This window comes from Lampetra fluviatilis, chromosome 25, assembly GCF_964198595.1.
Source record: "Lampetra fluviatilis chromosome 25, kcLamFluv1.1, whole genome shotgun sequence".
NCBI lineage: Eukaryota > Metazoa > Chordata > Hyperoartia > Petromyzontiformes > Petromyzontidae > Lampetra > Lampetra fluviatilis.
In genome coordinates, this window is record NC_136299.1 from 7096644 (window position 1) to 7123992 (window position 27349).

A 27349-nucleotide genomic window follows, 5' to 3' on the forward strand; every position below is an offset into this window, starting at 1 on the left:
TCTGATGGAGAGTAACACCCGCAACATTTACAATTCGAGTCGCGTGCGACGTGTCGCTGGCGATTACAACAACCCAGCTTCATCATGCGATATCCACAATTGTGTACGTGTGTGTTGAATTTCTTTCGCACCGTACGTAGCCAACCGTGATGACCGAAGGTACATGACGGGAAAACCCCATCATTAGTTACAGGATTTAATTTGAGTTTAACTTTATTTACTTATTTATACAGGAGTCACGTAACATTTTTTTCAGGAGGCTTATTACTTGGAAAATGTTTTCAGCCAATCTCTGAGTGTCCATACAAGTGCGAGAGGGGCAACACTCGATCCCCGTACAGATGGAAACAGATGGCGATGCGTCCACTTTTTGTACCGCCTTCTGCTGGCGATCCAGGGAAGGATCGGTAGCTTCGCTCCATCTGTGCGATGATTCACCAACCCCCAGCTCAGTGCCGGATTATCCTCGTAGCAAAAGTAGCTACATATGCTCCGCAATTTTAAGGGCCCCATGCTAAATGCTTTCAAGCTATCAATTCCGGTTCAGTGATTCTGCACTTGCTCTATTACTATAGTACTATACCGCCTTAAACTTTTATAAACGACTGGGTGTTTAATGTTAGCGATTTGTTGTAGTATCTGCCTGTATAGCAAATGAAAAAATACAATTACTTTACTATGCGAGTAAAAAAATGTGTATTTTAATATTTGTGTTTTTATTTATTTAGGGACCCTTAAAACAAATGCTACAGGCCCTGCACTAGCTTAATCCGGCACTGCCCTAGCTGCTGCTGTCCACACAGTGCTGGACTACAGGCTTGCATAGTGACAACAGCAGATCTTGTGTCCAAAAAAAGTGCGGGCAACTTCACGATTCCTAAACTTTACTAAACTTTTAATTTTACCAGGTAAGGCCCACTGAACAATAATAATTCTTTTCAGAAGCGACCTGGCCACGAATGGGCACCTCAACGAAGTGGCTTATCATCATGTGGGCAATTATAGCAGCCAGATACTCTAAACGCGTGATGTTGATTGTAAATGTGGTGGGAAAAACTGGAGGACCCGAAGAAAAATCCACGCGACCACGGGGAAAGAGAGACACGCAAACTCCAAATATGCAGCAGGCGTCAGGGTCAGGATCGAACCCACGACCTCCTGCATACCAGGGGAGAGAGTTAACATCTCGCCACCGGACCTGCAAGCCAGAGGTTACCGCTTGGGGTTTCTCATTCGGATGATGTTTTTTTATCACCCCCCCCCGCCTCTCTCCTCTGCAGTACAACCCAGGAGCTGCATTAATGGGTGCAACACCACAGTTAAAGTCTACGATCGGCAGAATCGCGTGTGGCGGGGTTTATAAAGTGTGGGTTCTTCCACCTCTACCAAGACGTCTGACCGGCGTGGAAGAGTAGGCCAAATATTCTCCGAGAGCTCCCTTCCAGTGGAGGCTCCTTCCGCAGGCAGTGGCTTGAGCGAGAAATTGCAGGGCCGCACCGTTTTTAAATCCTTTATATTAAGTTCACTTGCTTGCTTGCGCGCTTACGACCGTGCAAATCTTTCGGTCGTTTTTTAACCCACTTACCGTGATCCAATCGAGCTGACATTTTGCACACAGACTCGTTGTGCGGGACAATTTATTTTCGTGAAAAAATTTTTCCTAAATTTTCCACTTTTTAGGATTTTTTTTTTCATATTTAATTTAAAATACCAATGTGATTAAAAATGAAACTCTTACTCAAGAAAAACAGAAATGAATAATAGAATAAAACCGATGCCACGCATATAAAGGATTTATAGTGAAAAACTTTGTTTTTACGGGTTAATTTTTTTTCATGCTTTCATTTAACTCACTCTGTCTATTATTGTTGTCGTTGTATCCTCAAATCTTGTAACTCCATTTTAACCCACTTCCCAATGTGGTATCGACTGCAAACCTGGTATACTTATGTCATACTGATGACAATACTATATTCTATCATAAAAATAGAAAATAGATATTTTTCAACATTATTTTTTACATGTTATGTTTCGGCTTGGGTCTAACTGTCCACCGTCAACTGACGTTTGCTGTAATTGGCCACGGTCCCTTACGTTATGGCAAGCTTCGGGGCCACTTCTTGCAGTCGTGGAGTTCTACCATTACTAGCACATTTCATAAAAGCGTGTTTTTTTCAAAGTTTTTAAAAAAAATATTACTTATTTTGCACCGTTGTATAACAACACGGGGCAGTCCAGATCGATACCGTAAGCGGGCAGCAGAGGGCAGTGCATCGACATCGACATCCATTGCGCTGGGGATAGCCTTTCACCTCGATGCCCTCCCACCGCCTTCACCGTGTGTACCACGCCTTGACGTCGTGGTGAAGTATGGTCAAATGACCCCCGCGATTAGCAACAGGCGTGAGAAGGATCTCATCCAGCAGTGGATTGTCGAGTGGGCTGTGCGCGTTAACGGCATGTTGAACATTGTGGAGGGTGATTTGAAGCTTTCGTGACTGCAGGAATCCATACTCTTTGGTTCTTTCGGTAAAGTCACGTGGGTAGAAAATATTTGTATATTGTATTTTATACCAACGTGACTTTGCTGAAAGAACCAGAGAGTATTGTGGGGGATATTGCATTGAGCATAGCTATCGACGATCGCTACGCCAGACTGAACACCGCCTCTAGTTTTCAATCCTATCACTAACATAACTCTATCCCTACCTAGATCCTATCTCTACACTGACCCTATCCCTACCTTGCCCCTACCCGAAAAGTTTATTCCATAACCATAAACCTAACCTATCACTATTCCTACCTGAAACCTATCCCTACACTGAACTCTATCCTGACACTGATCTACACCAATCCCATACTTTCCCTAACAACATCGCTGCCTATACATACTGCCTACCCTAACCCCGTTCACACTCGAGCACAACTTTCAGCCGACCTCTACTACTAACTCTACCCTTTACCATATGCCTATCTCTAACCCGACCGCAAAAACTCGCTCGAACCCACTATCATATCCACACACATAACCTCATCTCTTCCCAAGCACTAACCCGATACACATAACCTTATTAATAAACAAAAACTACCTCAACATTTTAACTTCGGCGCTGTTCTTACCCTTAACCCTAACCTTAACCCGAGCCCTAACAATAACCCAACCCGTACCCATACGTAAGAGTATAAACCCCGTACTAGTGGATTTTTCGACCTCGTCAGTATTTTTTTTTGACTCGAGGCAGCGCCCCGTGGCTATGAATACTCTGCGTGAGTCGAGGCGGCGTGGCTCGGTTATTTATACCTCGAGCAGCGGGAGGGGGCGCGGAAACCAGAGCAGGGGCAGTGGGGGGGGGCAGCCGAGACATGGGGAGCGGTACCAATACAGAGGTCCTCGCCTGACGGCATGGGAGCAGTTAGACGGGGATGGGATCGAGAGGGAGGAGATAGAAGGGGGTGGGATGAAAGGACATGGGATGAGATGGGGAGAGAGAGCAGATAGAAGGGGATCGGATGGGATGGAGAGGGAGATGGAATGGGATGGGATTGAGAGGGAGGAGATAGCAGGGGGTGGGATGGAGTGGGAGGAGATTGGATGGGATTGGGAAGGAGCAGATGGAAAAGGATGGGATGGAGAGGGAGGAGATAGCAGGGGGTGGGATGGAGTGGGAGGAGATTGGATGGGATTGGGAAGGAGCAGATGGAAGGGGATGGGATGGAGAGGGAGGAGATAGCAGGGGGTGGGATTGAGAGGGAGATTTGATGAGATGGAGAGGGAGCAGATAGCAAGGGATGGGATGGAGAGGGGGGAGATGAGATGGAATGTGAGATTTGTGAGATGGAAAGGGATGAGATGAAAGGGGGTGCGATGGGATGGAAAGGGAGGAGATGAGATGGAATGTGAGATTTGTGAGATGGAAAGGGATGAGATGAAAGGAGGTGCGATGGGACGGAGCGGGAGTAGATGAGATGGAATGTGAGATGGATATAGAGGAGATGGGATGAGGTGGAAATGAAGAAGATGGAAGGGGGTGCGATGGGATAACACTGAGGAGTATATAAGATGAGGTGAGATGAGCTCGTATGAGATTGAAGGATATGAGATAAGATGGAATAGAACGAGACAGGATGAGACGTGATTACCAGAGGTCACCTTCCACTAACACAAACTCTTCTCTGCGTTAGCACGCAAGGGCGGTCACTTGATATTGGTAAGGCAGCTGCTGACCAAGCCAAACATAATCACTCGGACACCACCACATCGTGTCCTACTTTTACCAACTCCTCAACAACGTAAGCACCCTGCACACAAAAAAAATCGTGACTTCACATGTTTGCTCATACAGTGGACGTATCACAGCACATGCAGCACAGGACAGAAGTGGGGGGGGGGGCTTTGTGTGTGGGGCGAGCGGCTGATGCAAGGTGTGGGCATTGAAGGAGTGGGGGGCTGAGGTCGTACCACAATCACTCACTCGCCCCCCCCCCCTCTTTGGTGTTGCTTCTGCGACGCACTCGGTGCCGCATCACCAAGAGGACCTTGTGCACCTTCCTCAACTCTCCTCGCTGTGAACGCCAGGGCCGACCAGCTCGCGTGCAGGGGCTGGGTGGACTGGAGGCTTTGGGAGGTCTTCATCCAGCAGTGGATGGATCGTGGCTGATCATGACGATGAATGGCAGGGCGCGGTTATATAATTACGATCATCTTTGATTCACCCAGGATGACTTCGCTGAGTTTCAAGACTCCTTTTCAGGAGGGTCCTGTCTGGGAACGTCGGGCATCGTTCCGAGCGGAACAACCCGAACACGCGTTAGAGAAGACTCAAAACTCCACTGATGCAGAGGAGTTCCGCGAACCCACTTGCTGTACTGTCTTTTACTGGCAGGAGGATACTCCACGCGTTGTGAGAACACACATTTGATGATGGCGATAATCCTTATTTATTTTGGGGTCAGGCCACATGACATTGGCGAGCAAAACCCGACGTTTTAGGTGAACAACAAACGGATGATCTTTCGCCCGATCCACTAACCCTGAACAATGGCAGAACACCACCCCCCCAACCACCCAAACCCGGCGTGGTTTTGGTTTGAGTCCGAAGCCCGGCCGTGTGCGTGCGTGCGCGTTCCGCAGTCCACGTGTCGGGAGTTCCATACCATCGCGGGGGGCGAGAAGTCGAAAGGGGAGGCAGGCGAGGGTGGGTGGGTGGGTGGGGTGGAGGGGTGGGCAGAGGGGATCGCGTCAGTCACTATTTATCGCGCTCAGCTGTTGCGTGGGGGGCCGTGCGACCGAACGGGTACATCGCGATACCCGCTTCGACAGCCCCCCCGCCATCCTCCTCCCTTCTCTCGCCCCCCCCCCACCACCATCCCCCCCGCCACCCCTGCCCCTTTGCAGCCTCACCCTCCCACACTCTCTCTCTCTCTGCCCCACCCCCCGTCACCTCTCTTCTTCTGGGAAGTCCTCATCCAGCAGTGGATCGGCAATAGGGTTGTACAGTCGGACATCCATCGGTGGCATATGACCCCCGCCCAACTTCAACATCGCTGCCACGCGTCCGTCAAATCCCCAAGCGATTGTTAGCTTCGGGTTTTGTGGGCACACAGAGAGAGAGAATGAGCGAGAGAGAGAGCGAGCGAGCGAGAGAGAGAGCGAGAGAGTGAGCGAGAGAGTGAGCTAGAGGGGGGGGGGTTTACATAAAGCCAAGTTTTAAAAAAAATGAATGAAAAAAAATAATAATAAAAAAAATTACGAAATGATGAACGAAGAAAAGTGCCGAATACACCGAGCATCTTCTTGTTTCCACTGAAAAAAAAAAGAGAGAGACGCACACAGAGTGTTGTCTCCTCTATGTTTGACTTGGTTCCTCTGGATCCAACACCCCCCCACTCCCCCTCGTCCACCTTCGCCCCCATCCCGCGCCCACGGGGGGCTCCTGGCGGCCCCAAGAAGGAGCACCCCATTACGTCACCCCACCCCCATTAAGGATTTCGCTCATTTATTTATACATTGTGTACCGCTGGCCGTGCTCCGAGCAGCTGTCGCATGCACATTGGCCGCAATGGGTGGCGCTGAAGTATATGGCGTGCGATCTCCACTCTCTCGATCTTCGCCTTGTCTGTCCATGCGCGCACTGTCGCGTGCTCTCCATGGCATTCGTCCGCCGACGCGTCTTGCTTTGTGAGTCGCAGATGGCGGTGAACGATGGGGGTCGTGGCCGAACTGTTGGCTCGCTCTCTCCACTAAACGTGGTCGAGGCAGCTCTCCAGCTCAGGTCACGATGTCTCTCTCGTCAGCAGCGAAGTAACAACTTGCGTAAAGCACTTGGGAATTATGATGATTACAGTTTTTTTCTGATTCGCGGTGCGTTACTCATCATCGTACCGCTCTCAATAATGAGCAGAATAACGGCAGACAGACACACATCTGTTGAACAGAGCAACAGTAATTAAGGTGGTGGTGGTGGTGGTGATGTTGATGATATTGCCGTGTGGAGGCGCTGATGTCAGACGGGAGGCATCAGCTTAATTATCTGCTCCACCACGGGGGAACCAATCGGAACATCCTGGACCCTTGCTCCTCCCCCCACCCCCCCCAAACTGTCCCTCTACCGAACCACGACCCCCTCTCTATCTCTCCCTCATCCCTATCAGCACCCCCCCCACCGCCATCCTCCAACACCCCCATCACCGCCCCCATCACCACCCCTCCTACCCCAGCTCGCACCCCCTTGACTCTATGAGGCTTGGAACGGAGGCGTCTTTGCTTCAGTCGGGGGCGACTGCGGCGCACGAGACCATCCCGTCCGTGTCTTCTGCGTAGGACTTCAGAGATATCGGGATAGAAAGATCAATACATTTAGAAAGAGAGGGAGATATCTATAGGCACAGGGGTTATATACGCACACACGCAGAGACACACACACACACTCTCACCTAGAGGAAGTCCCGAGGTGAGAGAAATTATTGTAAAAAAAAAAGTGAAATTTTGCAACAACAGCTAAAAACTCAAGGAGGTCATCGCCAGCAACTAGACTCGTCAGCACGATGGAGACGCTAGAGCAGAACAGCGTGCAGTACCAGTACATCCAGCACGAGTACGGCGGCGAGCAAAGCTACATGGGGCAGGAGGATGACTGGGACCGTGACCTCCTCCTTGACCCCGCCTGGGAGAAGCAGCAGCGCAAGGTCCGTGTGTGTGTGTCTGTGTGTGTCCGCGTTGTCTTCGTGCGTGAGTATGTGTGTGTGTAGTGGTGCTCGCTAACAGCACTTGCTCCGACAGTCTGTTAAGGCTATACTGTGAACTTTTGTCTTTGTAGTGGTGAGCGGTAGTGTAGTGGTTAGCACGCAGCGCTACGAATCGGGCGACATGAGTTCGATTCCCGCTCACGGCCAACGCCAGTGATGATTATCTGAACCGATCCTGGGCCTCCCCGAAGTCGACTGAACCTCAGATGAGTACCTGGTGCGGTGTGTAAACATCGGCACTGAGGAGACAAAGGCGGCCAAGCGTGATGATGATCACCCCCCCCTCGTGTGCCGTGCCGGCCTTCACACGGGGGTCTTTGCATATGTGTGTCTTTGTGTTAGTAGTTTTGAAGCCACGTGAAGAGCCTCGAGGTGCACCTAGCCTGGCACAGGGCCGTGGAGACGTCACTTAGTGGCGAATTACGGCTGTTGTGTGTGCTGTACTGGCCACACCTCCCCGTAACATCGTGCGGCCTTAATAGGTGCTCGCAAACAACACGAGGGACCATTGTCTTTACGCCGGACACATGCACCCATATATCTCAACACACCTGTATGTGAACACATACGTCTATCTGGACGCCAGTGTTCCACTCGCACACACCTGTATATCTCCGCACACCTAAGTGCATCCGTCCGCAGGCCGTGGTCTCTCACCCCACCGTGTGAGAATCTCGGAGTTGGTTTTAGTGATCGACTGATGCGCCTTTGACCCTCCATTCGTTACCTCCTTGCTATTGTGAGTCGGCTACTCCAAGTCGCCGGATTATGAATCGCCTCCCCCCTCAACTGGCTTCCTGATCCCCCCCACCCCCCTTGTCACCCCCCCCCCCCGCCGCCCCCATCCCTCATCCACCACCCCCGACTCCTCTCCGCGGCTCAAGCATCCTCTAAAAATAAAACCTGATGCTGCTGAGCACTTTTAACCCAGCACGTGTTCATGCCAGCCATGTGTAGACTCACCACCAACCCCTCCCGCCATGCGGTTAATAGTCACGATTAGGGGGTCACGGTTCGATTAATTATTGAACAAATAAAACTAAACACATTCGGAAATACCAATTTTTAGTGGCCTTAAAATAAAACAAATTATACTTTAGACGACGTTTCGGGCAATGGCTCTTCTTCACGTCATAGCACATATCTCTATTTAAGGCCACACACAGTGGTATCCACAGTGTTATAATTGACGAATGTTTTGAGTTTTTGTTCATTCTTCTTGTGCACCACTGCCAGCAGCAGCAGCAGCATCATCATCATCATCACAAATGAATTTGATGTCGTAATTGTATGGCTTTCAGTGTCTCGGTCCGCGTGTGCCGGTACCTGCTGTTCGTGTCGGTCTGCTTTGTTCCTCTCAGTGGGGGCTGTCTCGCTCGGCTTGTTTCGGCGTCGGTGCCGTTTCAGTGGTGGCATTTATGTCGTCTGCCTCGTTTGCTGCCCCGTGGTTTGTATTTGTCAGTAATCTAACTTGCAGATACATTTTGGCTCTAATGATAAATTATCAATTGGTGCCTCAAAGGCGCCGCGCGTCCCACGGAACGCGAGCGTGGTAATCGCTCTCAAACTATGAACCCATTCATCGTTTGCATCACAACTTGGATAATGTGAAGGGAAAAAGAATGTTAATCGGGAATCATTTGTATAATTGAATTCTGATCAGGCCCCTTTGGTATATAAAGTGCTCTCTCCAATTCGTCTCCACTGTCCCTCTCTGGCCTATGTGTGTAGTGAAGAAGGGCCATTGCCCGAAACGTTGTCTCTTCTCTATGTTAAAATGTTAAGGCCACAGTGTTATTGAGGGATGTGTTGAGTCGTTTCGATTAATCGTTGGTTCGATACTTGGCCATGTATCACCACTCTCAGTTCACAGTTTGAGAAATGATTCCACATTTTTTAATGTAATATCGTTTCTAATTATTCTCATTCACGTCCTCCTAACCGCATGTATTAAACACAGCCCTCCGCCCTTTAGAATGGCCGTTGCGATTAATTTCACTCTTTTATTAGAACAATCGACTGCTTATTTTAAAGTGATAAATGTAGCGGCCACTAGCGGCTGCGGGTATCACGTCAACTCCATTACTCAAAACATAACGAATCGAACAAAATGTAATCGATTAATATTCAAGCAACTCAAACGCACCCCTTGAGTCCTCGTTCAAACACCCCCCCACCCACACATTTAAAGCCCCCCCATCCACCCCCCAGACCCCCCTCCACCCTTTATCCATGGCGCTACCGTCACGGCGCGACCCGCTGCATAGCGCGCTTTTCCTCTCGGCCTAAAATAATCTCAGAGGTCGCTCTCAAGCGGAAAGCGAGACCCGCGCTGGTTAGGGACACGATGCTCTCTGTTTTGTGCTCTGCTGTACACCCAAGCACCCCCCCCACCACATACGGACAGCTCTAGTCACGGCGCATCAATCATCGCGACCAGGTCTCAATTTGTCAACCCCGGGTTCGCTTTGTAAGAGTGGGGGAGGTGGAACATGCTGGCTCGTAGTTGTCACATCTGGTGCCCATAACGAGAGATATACTGAACGTGGTGTGCCGAGTGCCGAAAATATTTCCCCGTGGAATACGACTCTAGGGGGGCCTTCTAAAATTCCCTCGAGTGGAGGAGGCCCCCTTCCGCCAGCAGCGGTGTGAGCAAGCATTTGCAGGGCTGCACCTTTACCTATGCAAGTCTATGAGTCTCTGTAAATCTATGGTTCTCTATGGGCCTCTATGTCCAGAGATTAATTTTTCGCTGGATATTTTCCGGCTCGCTGGTAGACTGGAGTGGGTAGGTGGCTAGCGAGAGGTATTCTCAACGTGGTGTGCCGGGTGCGGGGAAAAAAATGTTGGGACAGACCCGGCTGAAATAAAGAGCCCTGATCGTGACGCGGGCAACATGATTGACACGGCGAGTGTGACACTCTTGCCGTCAGGGATAAATACCCGACGGGTCAACGACCCAGTAAAATATCACCGCACCCGGTACGCCACATCAGAGTGTACATCTCGCCGTGGCTATTACGAGGCACGTGCTACCTCTTCCAATCTAACAGCCACCTGTAAAAAAATATATACATTTGGTGAGAAATTATGCCCAGATTGCGGTGCTGCTGTAAGTGGTTTAGACAGCAGTTAGAGAGGCGGACGAACGAGATGAATTGAGACGGGTATTCTGCGACAGACAGAGAGGCAGAGTGGAACATTGGGGAGTAGGAAGCACAATTTACCAATTTGCGCCTCCACTCCGGGTTTTGCAAGTGTGAACTACTTTGGGGGTGGGGCGTTGATTAATTATGGGCGGGGAAATCGATCACGTGGCTGATCGGGGTAGGGGTGGGGGGGGAAAGTGGGGGATGCAGGGGAGGGGAAAGATAAATCAACAGAAAAAAAAACATTCTTGGTTCTTTCGGTAAAGTCAGGAAGATAGAAAATAAAATATAAATTAAAATAATAAAATTAATTTACAATTAAAAATAATAAATAGAAAATAATAAAAGCAAAAAACCCACGACGTTTCGATCGCAAAATAAACGGTCTTCATCAGGCGGAGAGAAAAATAATCAACCGAGAAATTCCCCCGTGCCCCCACCCAACTCCCCGTCCAAATCCTGTCACCCAGACTGGCATAATCAGTCGTCGGCGGCGAAACGATTCAACACCGCACGCTTCCATCAATCATTATTATCACGATCCGGGGTCACGATTTGATTCGGAGATCTCAAGTGACATTGGCGGTGCGTGTAGCATCTACAGTTGCGAGAATCTATAGAGGCTGGAGTAGTTTATGTTAAGAAATCTACAGGGGGTACGGATCTATGGCATCTATTCAACTCGGTGTTCCGACTCTATCTAGAATGTATAGTTTCACCATGTGTAGACTACAGCGATGGCAGCGGCTTGGAGAGGCGTTCGTCCAGCAATGGATAGAGCATGGCTGATGACGATTATGATACGATTATTGTAGTCGGTTGTACTTCATATTGATGTTAATCGTGAAGCAACGAGTCAGGACCATGCCGCAAAAGAGTCACGAGGCAGAGTGAGGCTTTTCTGGGCGAAAGCAAAGCGGTATTTAAACAATTGCATCCTGTCGGCTATATTATAAGAAACGCATGGCTCTCCGCGAACACGCGATTCTGTTTAATGAATCGTCAGCGAAGAGGCCGCATCAGCTGTTGCAGTGACCTCACAACATCACCACCAACACCAACCACCATGGTTGTGATTGTTGATATCGTTGTCATTTGGCCCTTCTGGGTTTGATATAAAGGTCGTGGGTGCTAATCTCCACTCGTGCCCACCACTGCCCCCCACCCCACCCTTGGTGCCCTTTCCCCCAGCACCCCCTCCCCCGGCTGAGTCCTTGGGCAGCAGGGAGGTCGCCCCCCCCCCCACCACCGCCCCCCCCCTCCACTCGACATTCCTGCTTGGAATAACTCAGCCTCCCCTGCCCTCTCTACTCACAACTCCACCCCCTTCACCATGAGCCCCCACTTTGGTTACAACCCCCCCCCCCCCAGAGGCCCCACTCTAATCCACCCCCGCCCCTTCATCCCCCCCTCCCCTCGCCCACCCCTCTATCTCGAGTCTCCCCTCTCGCCACCAACAGTCCACTCCTAAATCCCCCCCTCCCCGCTTTACCCCCCCCTCCACCCGCCCTTCCACCCCCCCGCCCCTCCACCTTCAATCATCCCGGGTGCCGTGGGGGGCGAGGGGGCGAGGCGTCACCCGCAGTGGCCAAAGATGAGTTGGACTCCGGTCCTCGGGTTACAACGTATCCTATAAGGCTTGTCGGCGTTTAAACGCTTAGCGCTGAAACATACCGTATTCTCAGGGGCATGGGACGGACCCCAACGTTGTGCCTGGTGTCTTAAAGCTATCTGGTCTCACACACACACACATACCGGATTATAAGACGCACACCCCCACCCCCAAATTTCGATTTTAAAATACAGGAAATTATAGTTCCCCTTTTTAAAGCTTTTGTGACTGCAGGGATTCATCTTCTTGGTTCTTTCGGTAAAGTCACGTAGAAGGGAAATAATAAAATAATAAAAATGAAACATAATAAAATAATTCTTAGTGAAATAATAAAATAATAAAAATAAAACATCATAAAATAATTCTTAGTGAGAATTATTTTATTATGTTTATTTTTATTATTTTATTGTTTCCCTTCTACGTGAGTTTACGAAAGAGAATTATTTTATTATGTTTATTTTTATTATTGTATTATTTCCCTTCTACGTGACTTTACCGAAAGAGAATTATTGTATTATGTTTTATTTTTATTATTGTATTATTTCCCTTCTACGTGACTCTACCGAAAGAACCAAGAAGATATAGTTCCCCTTTTTAAAATCTGGACAATAATGCGGTTAAAAACGTTATCAAGCAACGCTTGCGCCGGCAAACAAAACCCTCGAAGGGTTTAAACTTCTTGGGACTCATCAGCAGAGTCAGACTTTTGCGAAGCGTTCAACGCGTATTCTATTTTGGCTTGAAGGACTACCACGTGGCCTGACCCAAAGACAAATATGGATCACGGCATTGGCCGCGACAGTGGCGGTCGGGATGGTGGCACAGCGATAACGCTCGTGACTCGTAGCAAGAACCACCTGGGTTCGGTTCCCGATTCGGGAACCCTCCTGGATGGTAGTTGTTTGTATGTTCTCCTCATGTTCTGCGTGAGGTTGTCTAATTTCCTCCCAATAGCCAAAAATGCGTCTACAATGTTACTTCTATTGTCCAAAACATCCCAAAGTAAATACGAATTCCTGCAAACGACTCCAATTGGGATTACACAGAACCGCAACATTGCCCACCAACTGTGAAACGCTCGGTAGGGCCCTCCTGAAAAAGGAATATTGAGACTCAGCGATGCTGTCCTGGCTCAACACGTACTTTGCGTTGAACGCCGCGACCTGAGTTTCATTCCCGGCCACGGCTCACATCAGGCGCGAGCGATATCTGAGCCAGACCCACCCCCCACCCCCCAACTTCACCAACTCGCACTTACCAGCGTGGTGAAGAGTGGTTAAACAAGCCCCATAACCGACACGGCGAGGCCAGGCCTTCATCCAGTAGTGGCTTGACAAAGGAGAGTGAATTATTGTCAATATAATTATCTCATTCCCTCGATTACCTCTCCCCCAGTTCTGCTGCCAGTGCTGGTGTCGCTCCTTCAGAGGTGGCATCACTTTAAGCGGTTCCAGTTCTCGATGTGGACAATGAAACGGGTGGGCTTATCGCGTAACTCGCTCCTGTTTAGCCACGCACATACATGGATACAACTGAGGTGCTGGCTCTCAGACTCTGTGACATCGTAGCGTGTTAAGCAAATTATGTTGGTGGCGATGCTGCTGCTGCTGCTTTGGCAGTGGTGCACAGGCACAGTTGACAAAAAAGCAAAACTCAATACGTTCCGTGTGAATAACACTGTGGCTTTAAAAACATAACAGATATATATAAACCAGGCGACATTTTAAGCAATGGCCCTTCTTCATAGCGCGTCCCATCGTATAGCACAAGAAGGGCCATTGCCCGAAACGTCGCCTTTTATATTTTTTTAACTTTAAGACCACACACAGTGTTATTGACGAACGTTGTGAGTTTTTTTCGTGGATAAACACGTCACTTGGAGGGGGTCTCAGCAGCAGTTCTGTGATATCCCACTCCACGGGCCGTTCTCCAACACGGGGTCTTTCTCTCTCTTGCATGGCCTTGCTTGCTGTAATATTTCCCAGCGGGCACTTGGGCTAAATACCACGGCACTAACAGCGCAAGCGGAACACAATCTGTATAACGAAGAGCGTCAAGTACGCTTTATTTAAATATAATAAGCGGCGACGCGTGCAATATGCGGGAACACGTTTTGCAAATCCTGGCTATTTATTTATAACAGTACGCCGATGTAATGTATTATTACCATTATGGCTGTCTTGGGTAAAAGATCTCCCCCCCCGCCCCCCCCCCCTGAGTCGCTGTGAATCACTGCAGCTAAATCCGGTGAGTCGGGGTGAGGCTCCGGGTCGCAGGGGGTGGGGCCGGGGGGGTGGCGGTGTTGGTGAGGGCACCTGATGCTCTCAATCAGGGGTAAGGGGACATCCATTTAGTAGGTACGCAAAAATCTGTCAAAACTTCACTTGAATCCTATCAAACGGCCGATATTTAATCCACGCAGAAACGATCAAGGATTAAGCATGTTCACGCGTTAAAGCAAACAGATAGTCCACCGCCGGACTATCTAACGCATTTGAAGGCCAATGTAGACAAATTATTATCGAGGCTTCACCCCCCCCCCCCCCCCGTTTCCTATGCGTATGAACATTGTCAGTAGACCCCTCATACGCAAGCGTACGTATTTGGGTTACCCCCCTTCCTCCCTCCTCCATGCGTACGTACTAAATGGATGGCTCCTAAGTGGAGTGCGTGAGCGCGTGAATAGAAAACTAATACAAGGACGTTCATCATCACCAGCAGCAGCACTAGTGGCAGCCAACCATGATCTATCCACCGCTGGGTGAAGGTCTCCCCAAGTCGTTGGCAACCCTCTCCATCTTCTTGGTTCTTTCGGTAAAGTCACGTAGAATGGAAATAATAAAATAATAAAAATAAAACATCATAAAATAATTCTCACGACGTTTCGGCCACAACGCAAGCAGCCGTCCTCAGGTGGAGAACAGGTTTGTCGAGGAGACTCTTTTTTATTATTTTATTATTTCCATTCTACGTGACTTTACCGAAAGAACCAAGAAGATGAATCCCTGCAGTCACGAAAGCTTTAAATCGAAATTTAACCCTCTCCATCTCGTGGTTTAGCGATCTATGTAGCCGCCCGCTAACGAGCCCGATTTCATCACTCCGTCTCTCTGCGGTGGCCATCTCGCCCCCTGGGTGTGTTCACTCCGTTGTGAGTCTCCACCACCGACCGTTGCGTGTCCTGCCCAACCTGTGCGTGTGTGCTCTTTAATCCACGTGCTCCTCTCTCTCTCTCTCTGTCTTCAGTGCGATTCCATTGTGGCGAGATGTTAACTGCCTCCCCTGGCATGCAGGAGGTCGTGGGCTCGATTCCGACCCTGACGCCTCTATTTTTGGAGTTTGCGTGTCTCTCTCCCCATGGTCGCGTGCGGTTTTCTCCGAGTTCTCCGGATTTTCCCTCCACATTTAGAATCAACGTGCGTTTAGAGTATTTGGCTGAGATACATTTCCATATGTTAAGCAACTTTGTTTAGCTATCATTTGTGGCCAGGTCGTTCCTTTTAAATAACTCTATAGCTGGGTGGGCCTTACCTGGTAAATTAAAAATACTCTTTGGTTCTTTCGGTAAAGTCACGTAGGTATAATATAAAATAAATCACGACGTTTCGGGCGCAACACACGAGTATGAATTCCTGCAGTCACAAAAGCTTCAAATAAAGATTGAAATTATAAAAGAGTTGAGGTTTTTTTTACGTACATTGCCAATGTGCCTCAAAGAGATTGTTCATACTCAGTGTACTCTGGATTATCTGCTGTGACATGCAGCAGGTGATACACTGGGGCTGTTGTGCCAGTCGCATTCATTAGAGTTTCACTTCGTGTGGGAGGAGAACGGAGACCCCAGAGAAACCCCCCCACCAACGCAGTGGAGAGTGGTGCATCCCTGTGACCCAACGTGCTGCATCACAGACGCGCGTCACCTCCGCAAACGATGAATTACCTTCCTTTTTCACGCTGTTCACCACCTGTAGCTTGGCGCGGTGGTAGGTAACACACGTGCCTCGCAGTTAGAAGGCCCTGGGTTCGAAACCTGACTTGGGTGCCTGCATTGATTTTGTGTGTTCTCCCCTTACCCTGCGTGGGTTTCCTCCGGGTTCTCCGGTTTCCTCCCTTAGCTAAAACAAAAAACTTGCAATGTAACGGGTATTGGCGAAAACATCCCTAAAGCTGAAAACATTTCCTGCAAATGACTCAATTGGGATCACACACAGCAGCAACATCGCCCCCTCTTGCTGTGAATACTTGGCAGGACCCTCCTGAAAAATGGTCTGGAGATTCAGTCAGGCTTTGCTGGATAACCAAGTGTAATATAATAATGAAAATACGCGTTAATTATAAATGGCTTGAAATGCTTGGCGGTGGACGTTTTCGAGAATGCGTTTTTTTACTTCAATTGGAGAAGGTCCAGCTCTGACCGTTTTATAATCAAATTCCAGGTTGACTGTCAATGCGATGAGCATCTCTACAGCTGGACTAGTGCACCGTTCCCTCGTGTATAGATAAGAGGTCACTAGAAATGATCTCGGAAGCGGCTCTGTAATACCTCCTTCCGCGGGGGATCGATGATCCGCTCACTGCGAGAGTTCCGAAATGATTCGCCAATCGAACACGCCGAATAACATCCTCGATTGAGACCAAAATGTCACTTGCTTTCTGAACACCTGTTTGTCTGCCCGCACGTGGTTAAATAAAGGTCATCCCACCGAGCGTCGTGCCACACCTGCCGCAGCACGATAAACATTATTTAGATCTGCCAATGATTTGTGGATTCGTTTTGGCGATGTCCGGGTGACACGAAGGGGTGGTCGCATAGCTGAGTCCGGGTCACAGGTGACACCCAAGTCTCACACTCAGAGTTTTCCACCACATCTGCTGCCAGTGGCCAACGTTGATGTCACGAACTTTAGAGCAGAAATTACGTTTAGGACCAAAGCCACGACCTTCAGATTGACATTTTAATAATTTGTGGTACCACGAGGTTACAGAGCTACATCATCATCATCATCACGAGCAGTTGTCGAAACATCATCATTGTCATCATCGTCATCATACGCAGCAGTAGCAAACATCGAACCCCTGCAGTAGGAACAGCATCATCATAATCATCAACATCATAAACATGGGTAGCAGCAACGTTATCACCATTAATATTAATATCATCATCATCATGAGCAGCACGAATATTAACACCAGGTGCTGCTGCAGAAGCAACATCATCAGTAGTAGATGCAGTAGCATTACACTACCATCATCAATATGTCAATAATCACTGTGGTGATGATCATCATCAATAAGGCACAGGCCTATTGTCAATCCACGACTGGATGAGGGACTCTTGCGTGTGTCGTGGGGGTTATGTGACCGTGCTGCTCGCTGGCAGTGTAGATTGGGGGAGGCAGGGACATAGAGAGTACAGTGTAACAATCGATTTTGCTGCACTGCCCCACACGTACCCCCACAGCAGCCTATAACACCTGTTAGGCATAGTGGTCGCTCATGCAAGGACTATTTACATTCCCAATCCTGCTTAGCTTTCGACATCTGACCAGATCGGGTGAATTAGGAGTGATTTGGTAGATGCCTACAGTTGTAATTAAACGTAAATCTCTCCCGTTTAACTTTTCCGGCTGGACCTGCAATGAGTCTGTAAATGTGGCTGCATTGAGAGGTCAAGACCCACGGCCTTGGGCTTCATCTGAAGCCAGAGTGTGAGGATAATCTCAATGATGTGCATACGATTCGTGTTGGACCTTAATTAAGGGGCCGTCCATAAATTACATTACGCTTCTGGGGGGGGGGGGGGGGTGTCAGACATTTGTGACGATGTGTGACGAGGGGGGGGGGTTGAGAAATGTGACGTCACATCAAAATGCGCAACTTTAAATAATATCGACAACACGTTCTACTTAATTAAATAGACTTTTCAATAAATGTTTTCTCCTACAACATCATAGTGCAGCGGCACATTAAATACGCACTACAATAACAATAGTTTAAAGCGATTTGAAGCATGTTTTATTTGGGGGGGGGGCAGAGCTTTGTGATGTCATATTCGAGGGGGGGGTCTGACTTTTCGTGACGCCGTGTGACGAGGGGGGGGGGGTAAAAAATCGTCAAAAATCGCGTGACGTCATTTATGGGCGGCCCCTAAGCAGCTGGCAGGTGTCTAGTTATGAATGTTGAGTGATGTCGGTCTAGTCTGTGATCTTATTGCCAACACAGTCATGATAATGATGGTGACCATCATCGTTATCAGCCACGATCACTCCACTGCTGGATGAAATGCTTCCCCCAAGTTGTCGCCGCTCCACGTGGCCCTGCAGTGCCACGATCGACTTCGCTCCTGCACATCAGCTGATCTCATAGCCCGTGGTGGTTTCGGTGGTGAGCCTCCCAGGCGTGTTCCATCCTTTGACTGCCGTTTTGTCAACGGCCTTGACCATCGGCCAGCGCACATTCTCTCAATGTGTCCCACCTCAGCTCACTTTCCTTAAAAGTTATTCGGATGTCTCGGATTTACGTCTCTTCTCTGACCCATGTGGCTCTCTCTGTATCTCCCTCTCAATGGAATTACCAGCATGAACCCTCTCCGCGCTCTTTTGCACACTTTTATTTTAACAGTGTCTATGCACAGCTACATGCAATGCGCCCACATTCAATCTCTTTAATCATGCGGATCATTCTTGCTTAAGCGTAGACTCGACTATATTTGTGCCAAATCTCAACTTTTATGGCTCTTCCAAAATATAATTATAATTTACATCAAAATAGTTGTACCGCGTGTAAAACTTGTGAAGCTCTTGTTGATATTTATACACCGCACTAGGTAGTGGTTTTAATGCTGAGTAGACCTAGGGGAGGCCTAAGACAGGTTCAAATATTGTCCACTGCTCTTGGTCGTTAGCGGGAATCGAACTCGGGTAGCCAGTTCCGTTGGTAGACGAGACAGATTCTACCTCTATGCAGAAGCCTGTCTCTTTCGCCTTTCGATGAAATGTAAACAATGCCCATTTCCCGAAACGTCGCCTACTATAGTAGGTCTGTCGGAAAGACAGCGTCTAAATGACGCTGTCTTTCCTACAAACCTGTTCTTCACCTGAGGACGGCTGCTTGCGTTGTGGCCGAAACGTCGTGAGAATTATTGTATTATGTTTTATTTTTATTATTTTATTATTTCCCTTCTACGTGACTTTACCGAAAGAACCAAGAAGATGAATTCCTGCAGTCACGAAAGCTTTAAATCGAAATATACACTGTTATTATTATTAACACGAAATGGGTTGTTGTTTTTGGCTGTGCTTGTGCACCACTGCCAACGCAGCAGCACCTCCAGATCACGTGTCTGTACAACCACGAGACTCGCCAATGTGCCCATAATTCGTGACTCTGGAACGTGACCCGTGACCACTCCACCGTGAGTCTGAGCTCATGGGCTGTGACGCGTGCAGAGTACGGGGGGGGGGGGGGGCGGCGGGTGGTCCTGGGGGAGGGGGGGGTTCGTTATCGGCTCTAACGGGATCAAGAGGCGAAGGTCTCTGAGTTGTCTGGGCTGTGAACCCGCACATGAGGGGGGGGGGGGTAGAGGTGGGGGGAGGGGTATCCCACCGAAGGTGAGTTATGGGCATCTCCCTACAGGCGTACCTAGGGTACAAACGCAACTGTGATACAGACACACCTGGGATACAGACACACCTGGGATACAGACACACCTGTGATACAGACACACCTGGGATACAGACACGCCTGTGATACAGACACACCTGTGATACAGACACCTGGGATACAGACACACCTGTGATACAGACACACCTGTGATACAGACACACCTGGGATACAGACACACCTGTGATACAGACACACCTGTGATACAGACACACCTGGGATACAGACACACCTGTGATACAGACACACCTGGGATACAGACACGCCTGTGATACAGACACACCTGTGATACAGACACACCTGGGATACAGACACGCCTGCGATACAGATACACTACCTCTGCTGCAAAACACACAATACACCTGCATTTTAGACACACCTGGTGCTATTAGCACAACTAGTATAAGCTTTGTTAGTGCAAGGCAAGGACGTTAAGGCTCGAGTCAGGAGCTCTCTGTGGAGCTCAAGGTACTATTGCACAGCAGGTCGTCGTCCTCCTGCCCAATCTGCAGTCCGGGTCCGTGAGAGTTCCTCGCTCATCCAGCAGTGGATTGTTCCTCGGGGTGGGCTCACTCCGCGATCTCCGGCTTCCTTCGACAACGAGAGCTCGACACAGTCACGATGCAAATAAACACCCCCCCCCCCCCGCCTGGTGGAACCCCAGAGCTAATCCGTGAAACCCCCAAACTACACTGGGCATACGAAATGCCCCCCCCCACGTGTAGGCAGTACAGCAAGCGGGTTGGAGCAGCACCCTCCCTCTCAGATATCCCTGAGAGTGAATGGAATTCGCTTTAGCTGATATATCTCTATGATAGTGGATAGAGGGTCCTTTAGTTAAGATATCTCTAGGAGAGTGAATGGAGGTCGCTTTCGTTAAATATCTCTATGAGAGTGAATGGAGGTCGCTTAAGCTGAGATATCTCTATGAGAATTACCGGATGCCGCTTTAGCTGAGATATCTCTATGAAAGCGAATGGAGGTCGCTTTTGCTAAGATATCTCTGTGAGAGTGAATGGATGTCGATTAAGTCGTAACGCGTGGAGCACACGGGCATTTACTGCAGTACATGGAGGTCGTGTCACTTCCCCCTCCCCTTCCCCCCAAACTCGCCCCCCCACCACCACCCCAACATTCATCTGCTCAATTTAGATCTGACCCCATACGGGCCGTCGTACCAAGCCCATTTACATACAGTACTTTCCAGTCTCCTCTGGGAGAGATAAAGTGAGGACCACGTGTTTTTTTGGAAAGTTGACAGCAGCGTTTGGGAAGTCTACAGATAGACTGGCGCTTGCCACAATAATGTGGAATTACCACCTCCGGCTCATGGACACCCAAATAGGTCGTTTAGTCGCGGTGACTCCTCTGTGACTTGCTAGCCAAGCGTTATTTTGATAACAGTGATAACGTACCCCATCTACCCAGGAAGGTCTCACTGAGTCTCAAGACTCGCTACCCAGGAGGATCCTGCTACACTTGAATGGTTGGCCGATTCCAATTCAATAGGCTGTTGGCTTCATGTGGGAGGAAACTAAAAAACCTGCAGCAAAACTCCGCACAGATAGATTTAATAATACACTTCCATCTCTTGGCCACTTCTTTCTAAATTTGTACAAAAATACAACCCCACCCACCTCTCACCACAACCCCGATGTTCACGATTCGATTAAACAATCGATATTTTAAATAACTTTTTTTGTGGTGAATGTAGCGCCCTCTAGCGGCTACAGTGGTCACGTGAACATATTACATACAACAAATGTAATTTAAAGATAATCGATTCTTACTGCACGCAAAGTTAGATAACCAATATAAACCATCGATTGTTTTGTTCAATGCCTCGTTACCCCGAACAGAGCTGAAACGATCACTAATTGTAATCGATCAACTGCTCGGGGTTTTGAGCCAATTACCCTTCGTAATTGGCTTAAAACATTTTTATGTATGGAGGACCGCAAAACTTGGACAATTGATGGTAGCACGCCGACTCCTCACTGAGTGGCTGCTGCCTTCCCGCTCCTCGTCTGTGGTTCGTCAGCGATCGTGAGATCCGCAATTTGCATGAAATGCGACACCGCTGTTGACCAAACTAAAGCAACCAAAACACCGCGCCTCCTGAAATGTGGAAAACCCCTTTCAAGCCTCGCCCAGCATGACGCGGCTGATGATGCCGGTCACATCACGAAAAACCTCGCCTGTCCACCTCCTGAGGCGAGTAATGGAACCAATAATCCGAAGCGCGTTGTTAGCGCCATTCTAACCGCCGTCCGGATTTATCATCCCAATGTCAACTCCAGCTCGCCCTTTGCAAGGGCCATTGTTTTCCCTCGCTGAGCCCTCCTTGCAAAAATTAAGATCGCCTTCCAAGAGTGGCTGACGCAGGGTTTCAATCGGTGGGGCAGAGCATGGGTATGAGACCACGTCTTCCCACCTGTCGCTTCTGTCAACTCGTTCGCGGTGATGGCGGTCCAACGATTGTCCGCCGTGGTTTGCGTTCTTTGGCCAGTGTCAGCTCTTCCAGATCCTTTGTCGCTGCATCTGGTTGGGATGACGTGTAGCGGCAATCGTTGGCCCCCTACTGGCAAATGAATGCCCGCTTGCAGGCCAGGTGGCTGCCACTGGGGGTGCCCTAAGCTAAAACACAAGGGAATAATCGCGCCCTACTTGTAGACTGATGCCCGATTGCAGGGCCAGGTGCCAAGTCAACTTATTCCGCACATGGACAGCTGCCACTGGGGGTGCCCCTCGAATGAGATGTGATGTAAGTCGCCACTTACCGCGTGTAAAGCTCTATGAGACGCTCTGTTACTTGAGCCAGTACTCCTGCTTCGATCAACCCCCATTGCTCCTCTTGTAGATCCGCTAACCCTGCTCCTATCGCCGTGTTTCCCCACTCCTCCTCCATTGCTCCCGTTTCCTTCCCCCGCTGCGCCGAGTCGATCGGTGTCGGGGTCCTACCCGGGGATGATCCTCGTGACAGATCGGCATTGCCAGAGGCCGATCTGTCTGTGTGTACGTTTCTATGTAGTCGTGTTGTTGTTCCGCTTGTTCACCCAGGAAAAGCCTCACAGAGTCGTGTCACTCTTTTGCAGGAGATTCCTGCCAAGCGTATGCAGTAGGGGGCGGGGGGGGCGTTCATCGCTATGTTATGTATAATCCCAATTGATTAAAATAGGCGGTGTAATTTTTCGAAATATTTGGAAAAAATTGCGACCGTGACCCCGCCACGCAATGGCCTACTACTCTTGCGACTGTCGTCACGTGATCCTGCGAAGAAGCACGCGGCGCGCACTTTACGGTGAATGCGTTCGCAATGTTAACCGGGGCCAGGGGTTCGAACCGTGAATGCTCTGCAACCAGCCGCCGAACGCGCGACAGCAAAAGGCCATGCCTGCGGCCCCAGAGCGAGTGTATGCGCGTTGCTTGTTCCTATAACACGCTCCCAAGGACATGTCAACCTGCTTCAGTTGACGCAAAGTCATTTGACAGCAGATGATGTGCAGCTGGTGCGAAAGAGGTGGACGTTTGGAGAGGATATTCATATTTGACCGTGCAATTTGGCAAATCGGGCCCCAGCACTACTGATCTGATCTACCATGCACAACGTTTTGGGCAATGGCCCTCCTCCATGGTTCACCATGATGAAGGACCATGCCTAAAACTTTGCCTGATATATATTTGATAATTTGAAGGCCACACACAAACCCGGTGTTGTTGTCGACAGGGAACGTGTTGAGTTGTTGTTGTTGGTTGGGTTTGTGCACTACTGCCAACGCAGCAGTAGCAGCAGCATCACCACCACATCATTAATTACCATTCAGTACAGACGACTTTTGTTCATTGCAAACACGAGAACCCAATCTCAAAGGGCTTCCCGCTCAGGGTCCGTGCCGCCACGTGTTGTTCGGTACGGTGTCCGGCGTTTCGCACCACGTGCCGGGAGCTTCTTGAGGAACTGACGCACGTGACGAATAGAGACACTGATGCGTTGGTGTGTGTAGTCCCTGGCTGAGGTCAGGTCTCCCTCTCGGGAGGGCTGATGATCCCAAAAAAATGAATGACTGTGAGTGGCGATGGAAAGACATTCTGTCACGGGAGAAGCTGGTTTATAAAAAGAAAATGCCCACCGACGACCGTGCCTACAGCAGGCAAGAGATGGATTGTCAATTAAGGTTAAATTCTTAGGAGTTGACTCGACCCATCATCCCTACGAGGTCGATAGAAATGAGCACCACTTTGTGAGAAATCATTTGTGGTTGTCTGTGGATAACAACGTTCCCCCACCACGTGACTGTGCAAGTTCCACCACTTGCCCAGGGCTGTAAGCGGGACACGAGTGCGGCCCCAGCTCTTGAACGAAACACGGAGAGATCTGTGAAACTTCCTGGTGATACGAGATGGCCCGACTCAAGCAGCACAGCAAGTGGGTTGGTCAACTCGTCTCCATGCCACACCCTCGTAACGCGTGCGTGGGCTTTCTCCGGCCATTCCGCGATCTTCCCGCATGAACCCAAACTCTCTCTGGCAAAGAAAATACAAACATCTCCCCTCTACCATTAACAGACTGTTCGGGGGCAAGTGATTTCAGCGAGCACCTATGAAAGCAGGCAAGGCACACGAGGCGGTGGGTGGCCAGCATCACGCCTGACCGCCATTAGCGATGCTTACACACCGCACCAGGTACTCAGTTGAGGCCAGAGGTGGGACAAAGTCATTGTTATGCAAGTCCAAGTCGAGTCGCAAGTCATCAAATTCATGACTCGAGTCTGACTCGAGTCCAAGTCACATGACTCGAGTCCACATCTCATAGGTGGGACAAAGTCATTGTTATGCAAGTCCAAGTCGAGTCGCAAGTCATCAAATTCATGACTCGAGTCTGACTCGAGTCCAAGTCACATGACTCGAGTCCACATCTCATAGGTGGGACAAAGTCATTGTTATGCAAGTCCAAGTCGAGTCGCAAGTCATCAAATTCATGACTCGAGTCTGACTCGAGTCCAAGTCACATGACTCGAGTCCACACCTCTGGTTGAGGCTGAGTCGACCTAGGGGAGGCCCAAAACCGGCGAACAAGATACGTGGCCAAACATCCCCATGTAGCAGGAACGTCCCCAAACAAGAGTCCGGAGACTCAATGAGGCTCGTATTGTGTGAACACGAAAACCCGAATCTTTTGCGTTGAATCCAGAGTTTGAGAAGCCCAGCAGGATCCTCTTGCAAAATGGTCTTGAGACTCCGTGAGTCTTTCTTGGAGGCATACACAAACACGATACTTCTCATACCGTAGTCGCCGAATTATAAGACGCTACCGGAAAATAAGAGACGCTCAAGGCTTGTTCCCGGGGTCATAAAAGCTAGACGTATCTGGTGTATTTATTTATTTTAAAGCGCACCCCCAAACCTTGCTTTAAATATAGAGGGGCGGTACAAGGTACGCCTTGTAATCTGGAGAACACTCGTGAATATTTGCTGCATGGGACAGGTGACTCGGGACAGGTGCTTGCTCGGCCGTGTCCATACAGAGTGGGCCAAAGGGCAGGGTAAGGCATGGGGCAGGGTAGGGCATGGGGCAGGGTAGAGCAGGGTAGGGCATGGGGCAGGGTAGGGGGGCATGGCGGGGGTCAAGGGGGGGGGGCGTTAATAGCGGGAGTCGTTTAAATTATTGATTGAATGTCTCGAAGGAGGGGAGTGCGGCTGACGATGACGATGATGATGGAGGGACTTCGTGGCACGAAGATTGCGTGTGGGCAGCTCGCCGCTGTGTGCGTAATTGGTGCATAGTGCGGGCGGGCGGGCGGGCGTGCGTGGAGGGCACCACCACCACCGCTACGCCACCATCGCCGATCTTGCCGCATCAGTGAATAGTTCGTGCAGAGGGGACCGCGGCGCGCGCGCTTTAAATTACAGCGCCGCTAGCGCTTCCCGATTTAGCCCGCGGCTAAGGCTGGCAGCGCGGCGCAGGCGGTTTCCCGCGCGGCCGCAGCGCATGGCTAAATTTGGGCAGCGAGTATTGCGGGGAACGAACGTGGTCGTGTGGAGGGCGGGGGTGGTGGTGCGGGGGGCGGCGGAGTGAGCTGGGTGGAGAGACGTGGGCCAGGTGGGTGGCGATGTGGTGTAACTCATCCAGTCATCCGTTCCGTCCATCCATCCATGCACCTACTAACCCGAACCCACCCATCATCCACTGACGCATTCGTCCGCCAATCCATCCGTTCACACATCTACACGCTCAACCACTCATCTAACGAATCATCCACTAACTCGTCCATCCACCCACTAACTCATCTACTTAGTGACCATCCACCGAGCCACCCACACATTCAAAATCATCCCACCAGCACACTTGCCAATTCACCCACTGACCCACACATTCACAAATGCCCCCCCTCACCAAACCACTCGCTGTATCACTCACATAGCCATCCACCCATCCAACCATCCACTCGCCCACCCACGCACTCCCCTAATCACCCACTCATCCACCCACGCACTCACCCGCCGACTCAACCATTCACTAACTCACCCACTTACTCGACCACTAACGCACCCACCCACTCATTCACCCACCCACAGACACACGCACCCCCCCCCCCACGCACCCACACACCACGCTGTGTGCCCCTGGCCACCCTATCTCTCACACTGAAAATAGCGCACGGTCGGGAGGGGTGGGGGCTCTTCTGTGCGGATTAGGGGGGGGGGGCACCGCGCGTCGCGCTTAATAAGGGGCCACGGCTCCGTGAGCGATGGTGTCCCTGTGACGCTCACGAGGGGCGGGGTGGGGGAAGGACTTGGGGGGTGGGGGGGTATTGAGTGGTAGACTGGAGTGGTATTGGGGACTGAGTCGAGTAGATATGAAGGGTTGGGATCGTGGAGTGGGTAGGTATCCTGGACTGGGTAGGTATCTCGAACCGGGTCGGTATTGTGACTGCACTGGCCTCGGTGGGTAGGTGCTATGGACGATATTTATGCTGTGGAGTGGACTGGTAGCTGTTGTGGGGGTGGACTATGTGGGTGTTGTGCAGGGAACTGGGTGGGTAGGTGTTGTTGATCGGATTGGGTAGTTAAAGTGTAGTGGGTATGATGCACTGGAATGTTGTGGGTAGGTGTTGTCGCCTGGGTATGCGCTGTGGTCTGTGTATGTGTTGTGGAGTGGACTGGGTAGATGTTGTGGGGTGGACTGTGTGGGTAAATGTTGCGGAATCGCTCGGTGTTGTGCAGTGGGTAGGTCATGTAGCCCTGAAGATTATTATTATGCGGAGAGCTGGGTGAATAGGCGTTACGGAGTGGACTATGTGGGTATGGTGGACTGGATTGGGTGGGTGGGTGGGTAGGTGGAGCGGACGAGGTGGATGTCGCGGGGTGGACTGGGCGAGTATGATGCCGCTAGATGTCTTAACGTTTCAGCTTTACGCAACACGAATACAATTACAGCCATTCAAATCCACCCGCCATTACAAAATATAAATTCCAATCCACCAAAGTTTGAAGGCGCCCCAAAGCCTCTTTAGGCAGGCTTAGCGCTCTGATCCGTGAGCCACCTCCACTAGGCGTATATTTTTAAACGGGAGACCTGGTAGAGATGAGTAAAAACAACATCACGCTGCATGGGTCATAACACCAAGCAATACGTGCCAACCTTGTTGGTTATTTAACATAATCCAGTCCGCTTTATTCA

The 27349-nt window shown here is 50.0% G+C and overlaps 1 protein-coding gene across 4 annotated transcripts in view; it reads left to right on the top strand.

Annotated features, from left to right (window-relative positions):
- The first annotated feature begins 6742 nt into the window (after positions 1 to 6742).
- The window catches only part of ACTN2 (actinin alpha 2), a 48565-nt gene continuing 27958 nt past the window's right edge, over positions 6743 to 27349 (top strand). For all 4 annotated transcript variants that reach the window (XM_078868134.1, XM_078868132.1, XM_078868135.1 and 1 more), the window contains exon 1: positions 6743 to 7185. In XM_078868134.1, the coding sequence (XP_078724260.1) occupies positions 7045 to 7185 (141 nt within the window). In that variant the 5' untranslated portion in view covers positions 6743 to 7044. The remainder of the gene's footprint in view (positions 7186 to 27349) is intronic.